Raw genomic sequence first — 18,369 nt, 5'->3', positions numbered from 1 at the left:
TTTAAATGAGTGCTTTGACAGGAGAACAATATCTCTGTAAACCATTCATCTTAATGACACAGTAGGCTGTAGGATAAGATTACTGTTTAGTCACAGGCTCAGACTGGCCTCGGAATGTGTCTTATTTTAAACAGAAGCTGCTCGTGTTGTGAGTTCAAGGTTTCAATGTGCTGAAAGGAATATTCCCAAGGGTTCTTTGACTGTACTCTAAAACGGGCTTACAAGAACACACAGTTATTGTTTAGAGGATGGGCCTGGTAGACATTTCTCCCCATTTATGGTTCATTGAAACCAAGCTACTTCAATTACACGTCAGCAAATGTCGCCCTGCCAGACACAAAATGGCAATAGTGATGATTTCATGACAGTAACAAAAACTGTAAAGTATCACCAGCAGACAAACCCTCTAAGAGGGTCCTGCGAAACATCTGGAGTGACTGCAGGGAGTCGGTGAGCAGCAAAAGTGCCGACGAGGCTTCAGTTTGTGTCCCCAGTGAGTAGGAAAGAAAACACGTTACCACTTATCACTGCTGTCAAGGTTTAAACACCCTCAGTGACATTTTTAATCCTCTGTCAGGGCTAGGATCTGAGAGACACACTGTTCTCACAAGATAAGAGGAAAAGATCAAACACACCAAGTTACTTCTGTCTATATGTGGAAATTTGGAGCAGGAGGAATGAAATACTTCCAGAGACCAACAAATATTAAAGGTTGAAACTGTCAGTGGGTTCCATGAATTTAAGTCATATGCAGTGACATGAAAGAACTGTTAAACTCAAGAGTACTTGATGATTCATAAGCCTAAACAGTGACAACCTCAGCCTTGTGCAGTGCGACTGCAGCAGCAAAACACAAGAGCAGGTGGGATATGGCGTCATTTTTGTGCTACTATTCTGAGCACACGTAAAAAGAATTTACAGGTGCAACTGTTGTATTTTGAGGAAAATTTTATTTTGAGCAAAGAAAACCTAAATTGGAGTGAACAAAATTCATTGCTGCGTGCAAAATATGTATTTCAGTGTTTGCTATTATCCACACACACACACACACACACACACACACACACACACACACAGTAGCAGGCCCTCTCACTCAGTTTTTGCGCTTGCCCGCAATGTGTTGCTCTCGCTCTCAACATTTCTGCCCGTGCGCGTTCTACTCTTTCTGTACACCGTTATATTTGTGCCACAAAACCAGCCAAACACAGACTTGGATGCAAAAAAAAAATAATCTGATTGGCTGTTTTGGTCTCCAATCAGCTCAAAATGACGAAATGCAATATCCCAGAATCCATTTCGTCCAAAACTCAAACGAGGCAGTGGCGGAGGAACACAGAGTGGCGGAGTTTGAAATATTACTCTTTCTGGGTCACAAAATAAACTTTTAAGATATTTTCATGCAAGAATGGTGCTGTGTAAACTTCTAATATCTGCTCGATTTATCAAGACATCACATATTTGCAAAAGTGCTCTAATGTTTTTGGAGATGCCTGTTACCCACCAGCTGACCAGGTGGTCACTCGGGTTAAACATAATATATAAGGCTGAACTGACAAAAAATCGGCCGGCTACACCACCAGGTATTATAGGAAAAACCATAAAGCCTTTGAACTAAAATAAATGCTGTTGTCACAGTGATGTACACTGTCTTGTTGGTATATATGTATGTATGTAAGGAACGCAATTCGTCCCGTACTTCAGCTAGAATGAAAAAAAAGACACAAAGCCGGAGTTATTCTGTGTTTTTGCTGCACAGCTGCCTGTTCTTCTCTCATTCTCTCCCCTCCCTCTCCTGTTGCTACTTCAATCATGAAACTGATCAATGATCAGCTGATCGGCTCTCTTGTTTGTTTATCGCCCACTTTGCGCCAGAAAGAGGAAACCAGTGGATGTTGCGCTAAACAACAGCAGCACGTTTAAGCGTGATCAGCTGTTGTTAGAATTGATTTAATATTACTTTCTAGTATCAGCTGATGTTTGCTGGAGCCACAGCTGTAAAAGCTGCTGGTCATGATATCGGTTTGGACATGTGGTGAGAGGGAAACATGAAGGTGATACAAATCATACATATATACCAGCAAGACAGTGTACATCACTGTGACAACAGAGTTTGTTTTAGTTCAAAGGCTTTATGGTTTTTCCTATAATACCTGGTGGTGTAGCCGGCCGATTTTTTGTCAGTTCAGCCTTATATATTATGTTTAACCCGAGTGACCACCTGGTCAGCTGGTGGGTAACAGGCATCTCCGAAAACATTAGAGCACTTTTGCAAATATGTGATGTCTTGATAAATCGAGCAGATATTAGAAGTTTACACAGCACCATTCTCGCATGAAAATATCTTAAAAGTTTATTTTGTGACCCAGAAAGAGTAATATTTCAAACTCCGCCACTCTGTGTTCCTCCGCCACTGCCTCGTTTGAGTTTTGGACGAAATGGATTCTGGAATATTGCATTTCGTCATTTTGAGCTGATTGGAGACCAAAACAGCCAATCAGATGTTTTTTTGCATCCAAGTCTGTGATTGGCTGGTTTTGTGGCACAAACATAACGGTGTACAGAAAGAGTTGAACGCGCACGGGCAGAAATGTTGAGAGCGCGAGCAACACATTGCGAGCAAGCGCAAATGCAAAAACTGAGCGAGATGGGCTGCTATTGTGTGTGGATAATAGCAAACACTGAAATACATTTTTTGCACGCAGCAATGAATTTTGTTCACTCAAATTTAGCTTTTCTTCGCTCAAAATACATTTCTCCTCAAAATGCAACACTTGCACCTGCATTTTTTTTTACGTCCGCTCAAATTGTTTTTTACGTGTGCTCAGAATAGTGGCACAAAAATAACGCCATAGTGGGAGACATGAAACTATCCTGAGAGAACAGGCATCTTCCCGTGGCAGACCAACGCACAGACCGACCAACTGACAGTCTGACTATCCATCCCTGTTTTTCCCCCCTGTCTCTCTCTGCTCTCTTCAATATCCCCTCACCTCCAACTGGTTGTGACTGCCTGGGTTTTTCCTTCACACTTTCACTAAGTGCTTCCTCACAAGGGATTGTGCAATTCTTTCTAATATTATAGGGTGAGTGTTATTCAGAACTGTTGCTGTATAAATAAAATTGAATTGAATTCAAGGAACACTTGGTGTGCGTACGGAATAAGGATACAAGTACTGCACTTCATCTGGGCAGCATGTCTGCTGCTGGCTTGTCACAATCACTGTGACAATATACAGTACAGCACACTCCAGGCAGTCACTCGTATTTTTTCTGCCAGGAAATGTTACAGCTGCAGACACGGCCTACAGCACTACTACTCACACCAGAGATTGGTATCAACACTTCCATCCATCTCCTAGAAACACAACAGAATAAGCACACGTCAAACTTTAAGTCAGCAAAATGAGCTTTACAGGTGTCACAGGCCACACTACTGTCAGAGCACCGTTATTCTCTCTCAGATTCAACCATCTGATACATCTTTACTTCAGTATGGGATCCATTTTCTAGTCAATATGCCTTCTATTTAAAAGGCAGTTTAAACAATGTTGCTAGCGTATCTTTGTGTGAGTGTTTGAGTGAACGGGTCAAACAGCTAAAATATGTACGCTATTAAAATGTGCAGGCAAGACAAGCTCTCTCATGCATGCTGAGCTAAGCAAAGTTCATCAACAGGAATAAACAGAGTATTTGGTCTCTATGAGATGTGGGGGAGTAAAAACCTTAAGAGACCAAACTTCCTCTTTCGTGAGGCTGTTTTAAGAGTTCCAGTAAAAGAAGAATAAAGGTAACGTAAGACATGCAGCCTGTTGCAGAGCTCGCTAAAACTATCAGAGCATGCAGCAATTACAGGTAGCTGGGATTATTATGTGAATAACAGCACACGGATGACAACAATCATTATCAACCATGAAAACAGTCTTTACTTTTATTCCTCAGACTGCAAGTCATAGAATGACTCGGCATCAATCAACATTACTCACACTAAGACACAACATAGACACGGACAGACATCAATATCATGTTTCGATACTGGCCTATTGAAGACGTCTGTATCTCTTATGTTACATGATGAAAAGACAGACCGGCTTCTTCTTTTTCTTATTATCAGTCACGTATATGTGGTTCCAGTGTAGGAAGATCATGAGAAAAGGTATACACATCTCTCATCACACACACCTAAAAATGTGATGCTTTTAAACAGTGAATAAAATACTACATGAACTTTAAAAGTTTTGTCCTCTCTCCAAAATCTCTGAATCTTGATATCTCATGTACTGTTGGTGATGAGATATTCAGAGTTGTATTTTTATATTGAGGAACATTATTTTGAAATTGTTCCACAACCCGTGAATGTATTTTTTGTAGAATCATTGCATTCTGTTTTTATTTACTTTCACTTGGCATACTCTAGCACTGGAGGTCCTCCTGCCAGCCATTTGTCATGTGTGAGAATACATATCAGCAACAGATCACCTTCTAATCAGCATCAGAAGGCTCCAGTTACTGGAATCTGCCGGACACAAATCTGAATTCAGAAGCTGCTCTGTGTTTATTTTCTCCTCCGCCCAGCACTGTGTGGATGGCACAGCATGCACCCAGCAACAACCAAGCTGATTTCTTGTATTCATCCCACACTCAGCTGTTTAGCTTAAGGATATTAACCCAGGGGCTGAAGCAGTGACCTCTGAGTGACCTCTGACTGACAAACCACCCAAGAGGCTGAGCTAGCTTTACCCCTGCTAGACTTCAGAGTGAGCCCCAAACACAGCTGGAAAATCTTCCTCTGTGTGTGTGTGTGTTATTTTCCCACATGATCACTCAAAATGAAAAATAACACAGATCCAGTGCTGTCATACGTAAGAAAATTTTTGCTAGTGACTTTTACTCTGGTTTTATTTGGGGTTTTTTGGACTAGTATTTAACACGTGAAGAGCATATAAATCTGAAAACTGCACTTCAATAAATGCTTTTTTTGACCTTTTAGTTAATAACCTTTTAGTTATTGCACACAGATCATTTTGGATATCAACACTTGGTTAAAGGACTTAATCTATAAGTCCATCCTGTAGCTGGAAGAACACAGCTACAGGATGAGTGTGTGATCCTGTGCATCTGTGTTATAGTAGTTCAGAGCAGAAATCTGAGGTCTTTGTCTGCAGCGGTCAAGTTCAGTCAAGTCTCAAAGAAGAGGGAGGAGTCGTCCGGTGTTTGTTTTACCTCAGAGTGTGAGAAATGAGAGCAGGTGCCCAGGTGCAGGGTATGTAGCTTTGATCAGTCAGACACAGAACAGTTCACAGTGAATTAACTCAAATGTTGGCATAAATTCAGCGCATGATAAAAATGTTGCTCCTAGTCAATAGTCGAATGGATACTAGCATTCCGCTAACACTCAAACTGACATCAAAGTGTCAGAAATATGTACAGTAGCATTACTTTTAATCATTTCTTTGTAGCCATGAGACTGGTGTTGCTTGTGACCCTTTAACTGGTGGTATGGCTGCTGGCCCAGCTTTAATGAACACCAGGCACACTAATTGCAGCATGTTGAAGTACTGACACATAAAACATTAATGAGAAGCACAGCCACTGAATTAAACTGTCTTTGCAGGACAGATATTAGTCATCCTACTATTTTTTTTTCCACGTCCACATTTGCATTCTTATACTCTGCTATAGCTACAGACTAAAACTCCGATTACATGTCCAAAATAATCCTGATTTATCTGGTGGCAGAACTTCAGTTCATCTTTTGTCTGAAACAAAGTGTTTCAATTTAGAATCAGCATACTTTATTAATCTCTAAGGAAATTATGTGGGTTACAGTTGCTACAGTATAAATAACAGTAACAGAAACAGATTAAACTATTTAGCAACACAACATGTTACAAATTTAAGAAATTTAAGAAATAGCACAATTCACTTGTGTCCCTTTAATACCACTGTCACTGCCTATTCAGAAATCAGTTCGTTCTATGCCTTTCACAATAAAAAGGCATATGCACTGCTGTTGAAATGATGTTGAAAATATGCAAAAGGAATTACGAATTAGACCCTAAATAAAATCTTACAAAATAAAAGATAAAAAAGGGAGAAACATATCTAATATATGGTGGAAATTAAATACATGACTGAATGTATCGGTTTTTCCATTTTAGTAACAAATATAAGTTAATTATCCATGAAAAAACTTATTTAAAAGCCTTCATCATCCATTACATTATGAAGAAACAATATGATGAATGAATCGAATGTACTACATATAACATTTATATTATGTTGGTTGCGTTGTAAAAGTCTCACTAAACTTGTTTTTAAGTATTTAGCATATTTAATTCTAGTGTTCCTTTTCTCTATTCTGTATTTAAGCAGAAACACGTGCACAAACAGAGCGAGTGAGAGAGAACAGAACATTTTCTAATACAAAGCTCAGGTCATCAACTTCACCATTAGCTCAGTTACATTAAAGTAAAAACACCAACCTCTCTGCAATTTGGAAAAGTCCATCTTTCCCCAGTGATTGTGCTCATTTTTTCCCTTTTCTTTGGCAGTTGGAGACTGACTGCAAGTTGTTGCCCAGAGGCTGAGCATGAAACACCCTCAACAACACTTTGATCACAGGGTGATGGCTCAGGTTATCTGATGGCAAGCTACTGCTCTCAAAACAATAGCTGTCAGACTCAGACCGACTGTAATCACTCTCAGACAGATTGATGGAATTTTGCAAATAACTGCCATCTAATTTATGAATGATGACAGATGGCCAACACGTTACAGTCAATCTAAATGATTAGAGAAAATCCTAAATAAATTAATGTGCGTCCAGTTCTTGTGTTTGTCAGGCATTAACGACGTGTGCTGTACAATCTGTACAAAAAACAGTTCAAAGAAATCATTAAAAGACCAAAATTACCGTGATATCCACGCCCATGATGAGTACACATAAACTTCTGATCACAACTGTAGCTGACAGAAGATAAGTCCAGTAGTTCGTTTTAGAGCCACAGCTGCATGCTTCTACTCCACAGATGGTGTTTGAGACAAGCTACTGGTTTTGATGAGCTACTGGTCAGAGGAAAAATATATCCAAACAGGATCTGAGGATTTTATCTTTGACACAGCTAACCTGGGACAAGGCTTTTCTTATTACAACAACATGTAATTAGTATCAAATATTTTTGGCAACTGTGCATATTTTAGCAAGGTGTTCCAGGACTGTTAGAGCTGTTTCAACATGTATTTGCTGCAGCTGGGACAACATGAATCACACTTGCAGTCCTATTGTGTCAAATTGGTCTGTTTTCAGCGCAGCACAAAGAAAAGTCAATCTCTTGTTTTTAACCAAACGGCTCTGTGACAAAACAAATAGACCAATTAAGGCTGAAGAGAACCGTTTTCTATATTCAAGCACAGTTCCAGTAATGCTCTGCACAAGAGTGAATAAACACACATGTTTCCGTTTACTCCATAAGGAGACACAGTCCTCTGAGTGAATACACATGGTGTGTATGCACGCTTTTATTTATGAGGTAAAAGATGGCCTGTCCAAGTCTGGAAAAAAGACCCACGCTATTTCTGGCTCCTGCAGCCTGCTGAGTGCTGAGATCATTATTTAGAACCAGCTGCAGAATCGGCAGAGGAGATGTGGGTCAGAGGGGCAGGAGGACGACCAAGTCTTCATGAATCCCTGTTACCTTGGAACAGAGGCGGAGCAGCACAGGCGCTCTAAGACATATAATGATGTCACTGTTCCAGTGGTTTTGACTGCCTCGTGCCACCACAGCACATACAGGCCCACACAACACACAATTACAGCTCAACCAAACAGCCGGTCTGCCCAGCAGGTGTGAACTCCAGCTGGATGTACAGTGCAGCCCGATTCTGTGTCCTCACGTTCAGCTGTGAGAGGATTAGCAGCAGCTTTCCAAGAGTGACCAAACCACTGGTATTAACTGAAAACTTTGTTTCACTGGAAAAAAAAATGGTGGTTAAAAACAGTCCAGAGCATGATTACCATTGATTGTGTCCACACTGGGTCACCAGGCCATATTTCCTATTACATTCCTAAACAAATCGTTAACAATGTTTTATCATTTCCTGGAGTAAACGTGTTCAGATTTAAACTTGGCTCATCTCAAAATCTCACACATGTCCAGCACTACTGCAGTTTTGATTTTGCAGAGGATGTAATCCAGCTTGACACATTTCTTCTTTAACGAACTGGATTATTTTGTATAAAGATCAAGGAAACATACTGGCAGTACAAAGTAACACGGCAGTGCTGACTGCAGGTCTCTGGAGAATCAGCCATCATAATACTAAAGTGGGAGCAGCTCTGTGGGTGTGACTCTTACCCAGGGACGTTTCACTGTCGAGCATGTCTGAGTGAGAGAGAGCTGCCACTTTAACCTGCTGATGAAGCCACTGATGTGATGTTAGTGGCTTCATCAGCATGGCTGCAATGACAGCAACATTAACACACTTGTCTGGTCAATATTTCAATCCCAACATTCACATGCTGACACAGCCCAACAGCACAACTGTAAAATCAATAATAAGTGATAAAAACTTTACAGCAATATAGTGAATAAGATGCCACAAACACAATCTGGTTGCCTTTGACTTTAGTTAAATACTGATGGTAACCAAGAACACAGGCTGACTATAAGATAGACCGGTCGGGATTGTAGCCTCCACACTGCAGAGCAGCAATAATCTAATAAACATCGCAAGTTATATCAACTGAAACCAAACCTCTATCACCACATTCTTCAAACTACATGTCAGATTAATTCGCTCCAGCTCTCTCAAATGTGGATCTAATATGCAAATTTTCTTGCAGCCTCACTTGCAGGAATAACTGTTCCAAATAAATATTTTTTTAATCTTGTACCGGGTCTCACTGAAGCCATTCAACTAATCTTCTCCGAAACAAACCGTTTCAGCTCCCTACACCCTTCATTGGAGCCAGGTTTCTTCTGAATGGCTGTCCCTTACAAACAAAGTTTGTACAGCAAGTGGATGGGTCTTCTGTGCTCACGACCAGAGCTGTGTGTCTAAGAAGACCTTGAAGACTTTCCACTTGTCAGTGACATCACACAGAGGCAAAACGTTCTGAAATTGAGTATTTAAAGCAGTCTGAAGCCTGAGCTTTAGACTCACAGAGATTACTTTTAAATAAACTGACTTCATTATTCAAAATGGTCAAAAACTTTGATATGAGCATCCACAGAAAAAATGAGCTATCAGCCTGATTTTCCCAGGTGTCAGACTATGAGCAGCTCACTCTCTGTGATGAATCTCAGTGGAACAAGAGCTGAGGGGCTCAAAGCACCCCTTAGCAGTATTCCAGTGGTCACCTAATGGTGTTATATTAACATTATTGTTATTATTATTGTAATTCTTGTGTCTTACACAAGGTCCACAATAATTAACTGACATTTAGGGGAGTGCAAGGAGGAAAGCATGGAGGAGGTGTCCTGTTTAGAATCATTAGGACCTCATTACAGTTTAACACAGGGAGAAAGGCAGGAGAGAGGAGGAGAGGGACAGAAGGTAGTGGACTGTTAACATTTAATGACTGCTTATGGACGATCAGTACAAACAAACAGCCATTATGCATCTGTGTATTGAGCGTGTCCAGCCTCGCCACTGACTGAACGAAAGACTTCTGTTTCTACTGACTGTAGACAAATAGAGGCAGGCATTGTGTAACAGGATCGCGCCAAAGCCGGCCCCACTGGCACAAAGCGCTCTCTGTGGTTTCACAGGAACAGCCGTTGGCTTGGGGATGAGCCAGTGGGTCTCCTTCAGCCAGGAGGTCTCACATCAGAACTCAAAGTCTTGGACCAAGTGTTTTGGGAACACAGCGGCAGATACACCCTGAGCCAAACCTGGATTTTCATACCAAGTCTTGGTTCTCTCTGGGCATCAGATTACAGCTGGGACAGTCAATGAGAGGACAAGAGATCTTTCTTATATAGTCTGAATACTTAGCTAAGATTTGATTGCAACTAAATGATGTCACAGTGCATTGGTTTCTGGATACCACATTTAACTCTTTACCCCTTGGACACCTACCAGAGGACCACTGGTCCTCTTTTCTAAACTCAGATGTTTCTGTCATATTTCAGGCCTGCGGTCAGAATGAGCATCAGATGTTAGTGAGGGTGATCTCTGTCTACACAGTTTAATAGGGCTTGGAAAAAGCCTGGAACTTATTCTATTTAATGATATATACAGAGGTTTCAAAACTTCCTATTATGGCTACAGGTGAGATGATCACCAAATGGGAGCAAGAGTAATTTTTCTGGGGTCAAAAGTAACTATATCTGGATAAAAGCATGGGTACCAAATTATCAGCTAAGGATAGCAAGGCTGGTTAGTAGGCTGTAGTCATTAACTGTTAGGTAGGTAGATATAGAAAATTCACATGGCCATCGTAACATCACCAATATCCCCCTTTTTGAATGGTTTGTACCACAAAGTGGTCACCCCAGATAATTACATTAAAAATGCTCCAAAAGGCACCAACACTGGAAATCAATGAGAGAGGTCCAGGTTCACTCACGTCAATAATGGTGGCCCAAGTTGGGCATTTTAACAAAGTAGTCTACGGTAGTTGACTTGGTTTCCTTCATGTGGCTACTACAGGAACTGCTGTTTTGTTGCACGCATTGGTTTCCTTTTTCCACACCAACAGCAAACATGTACTGAATCTTTTCAACAGACATGCCCCCAGAGGCAGACGGCAAAGAAAACAGGAGATGAACATTAGACCCATTACTTTTGCAGCTGCTCCTTTGATCTAGTTTGGTGAGCAAAGAGAGCAGCTCTGCAGGTGACTGTTTGAGTTTACCCAGAAAAGCTGGGTTGGTTTCAATGCAGTCAGGACAAGGTCAAACCACCAAGACACACCCAGAGCAGGCATGGGATGTGACTCACTATTGTTAATGTGGATTACCCAACCCACAACAAGCATCGCAGATCTAAAGAGTCTTGATGTGTTCCTGTTCAGTGCCCTCTGAGGTGTGGTCTCTCGCCAGCTTTAGCTCAAACTACTCCTTCATGACAAGTACAGAAACTCCACAGAATCACATACAAGAATTACCCTAACATCACCCTGCAAGCACGATCCTCGAAGGAATATGTCGGAGGTCTTCCTACCTGAGCAGAGGATGCCTTTGTGTCGAGCACAGGAGAAGTCGTCGCACTCGCAGAAGCTGCCGTAGATCTTTCCGAACTCTGATTCATAGCACAGGCACTGGTTGCAGCTGCACTCGCCTCGTCCACTGCAGATCTGTTTGCCCTCGGATTCCCGGCAGGCGCTGAGAAACATGTTGCTTGTCTCACCCTCCTGGCATTCACAGCGGGCACCCAGGTAGCCGGGCTCACATTGGCAAGTCCCACAGTTATAAGTACCTGCAAGGAAAAGGTTTCTTTAACTTCACTTTTCCTTCATTTCTGTTACACACACACACACACACACACACACACACACACACACACACACACACACACACACACACAGTTACAGTCATGACTGCTCATATTAAACATAGTCAAAGTCAAATAATGAGGTCAGCATATGTACAACCAAAAGCTAAGACGGCTCCACACACTGAGACTCCAAGTTCTTTTCTACTCTTGCTCTGTATAAGGTCAGTGAGAGCAGAAGTTTTTAATGGTGTACCCCATGGTCATCTCAGGCACACGGCTTTGGCTGTGAGAGCAGAAGCGCCACCGACCTGCTGTTGAAATGCACTGTGTGCGAGGAGCTACTGCTAATCAGAGAAAGGTTAAAATTAAAGGAAAGTTTAAAAGCTAAAACAGCTTGTTTCAGAAAAAGAATGAACAGAACAAGATATCTTAGGTATTACTTATATTAGTGAATGCAAAGCTACTAAAAATATGGAGCTGGAAATGAGCTTAAAGGGTCGACTTTTAAGTTATACTGAGGAATTATTTTGTCACATTTGAATGTTCGCTTGGATTTCCATTGATGTTCTTTGTTAGCTTATAGGCATTAGCATAAAGCAAACAATATATCAGAAACAACCAACTGGTCCCTGTGTTTTAACACCTGACGGTAAACATGCCTGACATCTGGGACCATCTTTACTGGTGTAACTGTCATAACAATAACCAGTTACTCCCAAACATGCTAATGACAACTCACAATGTGTATAACCCAGGCTAGCCAAATCTGGTTTGGCCAAGCTAGCCACTGTAACTGTGTTCTCCAAAATCATCAACTCACCTTCAGTTGTAAAGATTTGAGACTTCAGGAAGAATTGCTGCATCTAATGGGGACCGTAATAATTGTTTTTAAAATTAATAACAAGCTTTTCAAAAAACTGCTTCATTCTCTGGATTTTCATAGCACAGTTTGATTGGCTAATGAAAGAAGTTAGCACATTCAAATAAACTTTATTTGCCTCATGCTTGTGATTGAAATGTTGAACATTTCTCACCTTCTCACCTATTTTTTGTGTTATTCTGCAGATTATATGGGTTGGAGCAGGCAGTTCTGTAAGATGTATGCCAGATAAAGTTTGAGAGCCATTTGGATGAATGGCTTTAATCTCCTAACAGTGTTTCAGAAAGCAGCGCAGCAGTGGTTTCTCTGCATTTCGTGTTTTTTAATCTAACTAAAGAAAAGGCAGGACTGAATGTAAAAAGGGGTCATGTCATTTTGGACTGATTCCCACATGTTCCTTCAAGCTTTAGTTTCCTGCAGCACGAATATGTTGTACATGTTGTACATACTGTACACTTTAGTTTACAGTAAACAACGCTATCAGTCAAATTTCCAAGTGGAGGAAGGGGAACAAAAGATAAGCAGTTATTCTTCTTGGAAGTTTGGAAAAAAAACAAAAAAACATGAAAACTCTTACATGATCAGCTGTTTGGGTTTATAAATGAAGATTTAAAAGTAGTAAATAAATATGAATTGTTAAAGTTATACCTATGGAGCTGCAGATGATGCTATTGTTTTGTGCATTCCGGCTGCAGCCGCAGTCACACTCGTAATCCACGGCCACTTCCAGGCGGTCTTTAAAGCCCACCGGCTTGATTGTGAATCTGCGGTCAGTCCCACGGGGAGGACAGCTCCTCGCCTCCACACTGACGTTGAACGAGACCTTAAAAAACAGAGTGATGTTCTCAGAAAGGAAAGATACCAATACTGACAAACTGACCTCCTGTTCACTCGCTGGAAGTTCATGTCAGGTTCAAATGGTCAAATGTGCTTTTTTAAAACAGTAGCAGCCTCATGAGGCCTTATTTATCTCTGATATCTCTGCTCAGCTTTTGTTTCCTTATTCCCAAATGACCTGAACCCACCCTGCATCAAACACAGTCAGTTGCCAGCCAGCCAGCACATGACCCCGTGGTGTCACATTTACATCAGTGGGCTTGTTTCACTCCAGAGACGAATTTACATAGCTGAGTTGCACAGAAACTGGGACAGGAGATCTACACCCATTTGATTGCTCTGAGGAAGGAAGTCTTGACAAGAGAAACCAAACCCCAGGCATGCCTTTATCATCAAACATAAGTCTGTTTTTCTGGCACTCTCCTGACAGTCTGCTCAGTGTAAAGTTCAATTTTCTCTGCGATTAAAATTGTGCTGTTGACAAGAGTTTTTTTGGACTTAAATGATCCAGAGACTGTACAAGTGTATGACAGAGTCTCAGAAAGAGAAGCACAAAGTGGACAGTGATACGTGTTCTAATGGTTTGGCTCTGTCCTTGAGTTCTGTGGAGCAGAAATAAAAACAAAGTTATGAGGTTAAACAGCCAGAGTTCAACAGTAATTGGCAGGTGTTCACATCCATATCAGATAAACACACCCTGCTGACTTTTACACTGATAGGCTAAGAGATTAGTGAGTCTGAAGTGCACGCAGCTGGCAAAGAGAGAAGAGGGTTGGAAATTCTTAACTATTTTGTTTTTAAGATGAAAACTGACCAGAGGGGATGCAACATTTTCTGCTTCAAAGCTCTAACTAGAAGCACCTGAAAATTTGATGTCTCGCACAAAGAGAAATGCACCAATCCTTTGCTCTGTCAGGCATGGGGGGAGCAAAGCGGTTGGGAGACTTTGGGAGGCATTCAACGCGTGCTACACCAGCAAGTGCTGTTTGCTTGCAGCAGCTTTGAGCAAACTGTGGTCAAGTGAGATGATGTCACGCTTGATGTTGCCTCGAAAGAATGATTCCTCTTCCTCAAAAGGGACAAATCTGTATCATGATATTAGTATCATGACTCAATAAGTTGGATCATCTCATCCTGAGGAAAAAAATATATTTTTCCACCTCTCTATAAGCTTCTATAAGAACGAGTTTGATTTTTGATTTGATCTGCCTTTTTTTTTTTCTTTTTTCTTTTTTTTTTTTTTTTTAAATATGCCTAGCCTTCAGTCTGCTGCAGTTTCAGCATAGTCACAACCTGATCCAGACCTATCCTGTTGCATATGTGCTAGAGAAACTGAGACATGGTGGTGGTGGTTGTTGGTGTTGTTTTGGTGTGAAGGGATGAGGCTTGGGGGGGTACAACCATCTTTAGCAACCACAAATCAAGCAGTCCCGGGCTATGTAAACTTGCAATCAATGTAAAGTATCTCATCTCGTCTGTATAATCTGCTACAAGCTCATCTTTGGGTTAGCATCTTGCCCAAGGACATCTGGCATGCAGCCTGGAGCAGACGAGGATCGAGCCACCAACCTTCTGACTAGTAGTTCTACCACTTGAGCTACACCCACCTCATGTAGCTCCAGAAGTTCCAACACCACAAACACAATAAAGAGGTCAAGTTCAGTGACTCCAGGTGAAAAGGTGGGAGCTAACTTGATTAACAAAACACCTGTCAATCAAAGTGGCCTAAAGCTTTAAACATCAACAAATTCCAAATGGATGTGATGAAAAAACAAAACATAGACTCTTCATAGAGTTGTTATGAAGGCATAAACCATTTACAGAGGCCACCAATGTTTTGGGGGGAGAAAGTAGAAATTTACTCGCTTTCAGAGGCAGCCTCAAAGTGGCCATCAGTTCAACTACAATTTATAGCATTTCCAGTTTGGCTTAATTTATAACCCGGAAGGTTTCTGCTTGCATTAGCAGCCATAATCCAGTATGTGATATCCATACAGTTTTGTTTTTTTTTGTTTTTTTTTTTAAATGTACACTTCTTGACAAAACACACATTCATATGCGTGTGTTTAATGGAATAATCTATTTAATGATTATTATGTTGCGTTTTAGCGAGCAAATAATTAGTGTAGAAAGAAACAAGTGAAAACAGCTCTTCATATTAGAGGCCGCAAACTAGATTCTGTCCAGAGTTGGCAAACGTTAGTTTTGGTAGTATCATGATGTTGAACGAAAAAATGACATTAGTGACATCTGCTACAGATAGCTACATAGCCAGTTCTGTGTGTTCCTTCACTTGTTTATGATGCTTGATAAAAAAGACGATATGACGCAGTACCATTGGGGAATGGCACCAGAGGAACGCTTGTCACATTAGTCCAGCATACAGGAAGAGAATACATCACATGTTGCCCAAAAAGCCCCTCTACTCTAACATTAACAAGTTAATGAGGAACACAATTAAATTTACTGTAAATGTGAGTCGCGAGGAGGCCAGTTCACCCAGTCATGTGGCTTGTTAGGAGAACTATGAAGCTGAAATGGAAATGGGCAAAAATGTGAGAGGAAGTCGCAGTAGGGCACTTTAGGAGAGATGGGTGCAGAAAGACCGAGCTCACTGAGAAAACTATGTAATTGATCGTTTAATCTAATTCAAGGAGAGATGCAGGGAGTCAGAATGGGGAAGTGACAAAATTGTATCCAACAGTTTCACCAAGAATTTCTTCCTGGCAGAAAAACGCAACAGCGTTGCTGTGGATAGCTCTGTTTTGATGATGGAATTCTTATGACTGCCTGAATTCAGTTAAGTGGGATAAGAACAGTGGTTATGGTCAAACAAAACCACACATAACCAGGTTCAAATGCTTCTGCCTCATTTGGAAATAAATCTTTAAAGAACCCGTGGTATGTTAGCACAAACTTTCATTCATATGCATGAGCCCTTTCAGTCCTGCAGTTGTGTGAATGAAACAGTGAAAACCATGCTCCTTTAACTATACTCCAGCTAGCATTTCTCCTGCTGCCAACTTCGCTCTTTCATGCTGTGCAGTTTCACAGGCCTCCTCATGCCTACTTTTGTGCAAAGTCATTGAGATGCGACGACAAGCTCCGTCACAGACTCACAGGGTCCCAGTGACTGACACCTGGGCACTGGAATGGCCCATTCCCTCAGTAAAGACTGGGAAACGTAGCCCCAAGCAGAATAAGCTGCTACCCTTCATCTCCTTTCACTGCAAAGGACAAAAGACATGAGCAAGCCCCATCACCCAAGAGCTCCCTTACATTCACTGTTTTGAGTTTTTTTTCCCCCCTGACACAATAACCCTAAACTGCTCCTCTGCTCATTCCCATCCCAAAACCTTCCCAGGAAAATAAAGTGGCCAAGAGAAGAGCACAGGGGGTTTTCAGAGAAGCATTCTACCCTGCTGAAGTCTCGCTGTGTGACGCATGTATCAAACTACCCCTCGCTAACATTTTCAAAAGATTCAGATCTCAATTGAGGCCTGTACAGAATACAAAGTGACTGCCACGAAGAGCCCAGTGCAAAACTCAAAACAATTAAGATGTACTGTAACCACCTGTCACCTGAAAAGACCCCCAACTGCTAAAGGCAAGGCTGTGAAAAACACATAAGTAACACCAAATGTTAAAGTGTAAGTGCATTAAAATTACTCTGTATGTTGTCACCAAACATACAAAAAACTCACCTTGGTTAACTCGGAATAAAAGATGGATGTAAATACTATAATGTCACAAACTGGTTCGTGGACTAACACAATGAGGTATTGAGGTTGGCATAACCAGATAGCTAAGTTTCAGCTAACCCAGTAGGACTGCTCAACAACAACAATCTTTATTTATAGAGCACATTTAAAAACCAGCGGTATACCAAAGTGCTTAACATAAGAGACAACCTCTCATAGACTATAAAGGTTAAACATACACCAGCTAAAAAATGCAAAAAATATAGCAATAAATTACTGGAATTTCAAGCCGGGCCTGCTCATGTCTTTTGTCCTTTTGCAGTGAAAGGAGATGAAGGGTAGCAGCTTGAAGTGGATCTAACATTGTACTCTGATACTTGGTGCGACGTGAGAACGTAATCAAACTGTTTAACTGAGGGAAAGTATGATTTTTAGGACCCTTGAGCCTAACATTAGCAAGCTTAATGTAAACTTATAACCAGCTGGTTCTTGTCAGCTGTCCAGAAACCAACAGTTGCATGTTTAATCTGCAGGTAATCATGACATTGTTGGGACTATATGAGCATGTTTGAGGGCACTGAGCGCTCGAATATAAAAGCTCTATATAAAAACCTTCCCTGCCACTGCATTTAAATATATATAATAATATAAAAATATAGGGAAACTGTTTGCAGTTTCCACAAACCAGTGCTCAAAGGTATTGATTTATGAGTATGCATGAGTTTGTTGGAAGATTTAATTACACTCTATTCTTTGTATATTTATCAATATAATATATCTTCTTTTTATATTAAATAATCTTAAAATTGCTGATTGCACCTTTAAGATGAGTTAAGACTGAAAATAAAACTTCTCAATCTTAACAAACCTTTCAGTCTAGTACCAGCTACAGGGCATGCTGCAGCAGGTACTAGAAGAAAATCCAGAAAGTCCAGTTTGAGTAAGAGACTGATGAGCTGGGTTTTTGTTGCAGTACTACTGTTGGTCTGAACACAGGATAGAGACGGGGATGAACCATAATGTGTTTCCCACAGCTATATCCACTGTGAACTGAATCCAGTCTCAATTCCAACTCACAGGAAGTCACCCCAAGAGGGTCCCACTGTGCGTTTTCTTGTTTGCTTAGGTGTTGACAGGAATTATTAATATCACTTTGGCCAGAATAGAATACGTTTGCCATAACTTGGCATTGCTGTGTACTCAGATTTATTATCATTTCAGCAAGTAACCTTCAACAATCACCTGATCTCACTAACTGAACTGCAGTGCACCTGCTGAAGTTTAAACTAAAGGCAGAGGCTGTAGGTGTTAAGACGTCTGCAGTGGAACCTGAGAAGGAACTACCAGGTAGGACGCAAAGAGTGTGCTGATGCTGCCTCTGGCTGAACGCATTCAGGCAGGAACTCAGTGCAAGTATGACCCATCAAGTATTAAATATGATGATTTTAGGGTGACTGGGTCCTCTATTTTGAAAAGAATTAGATTTTTTAATTGACAAAAAACATAAAAATA

General features: G+C 41.0%; 1 protein-coding gene across 1 annotated transcript in view; it reads right to left on the bottom strand.

Moving 5' to 3' along the window:
- The window catches only part of itgb5 (integrin, beta 5), a 45,174-nt gene that overhangs the window by 14,613 nt on the left and 12,192 nt on the right, over positions 1 to 18,369 (bottom strand). The window contains exons 10-11 of the mRNA XM_084954563.1: positions 12,968 to 13,142; positions 11,167 to 11,421 (exon numbers count right to left, since the gene is read on the bottom strand). Coding sequence (XP_084810689.1) covers positions 11,167 to 11,421; positions 12,968 to 13,142 — 430 coding nt within the window. The remainder of the gene's footprint in view (positions 1 to 11,166; positions 11,422 to 12,967; positions 13,143 to 18,369) is intronic.

Source organism: Perissodus microlepis, chromosome 16 (genome assembly GCF_051167445.1).
Source record: "Perissodus microlepis isolate ML-2025 ecotype Zambia chromosome 16, ASM5116744v1, whole genome shotgun sequence".
In the NCBI taxonomy this organism is placed as follows: Eukaryota; Metazoa; Chordata; class Actinopteri; order Cichliformes; family Cichlidae; genus Perissodus; species Perissodus microlepis.
The sequence above is the reverse complement of the archived record's forward strand: the minus strand, read 5'-3'. Positions and strand labels throughout refer to the sequence as shown.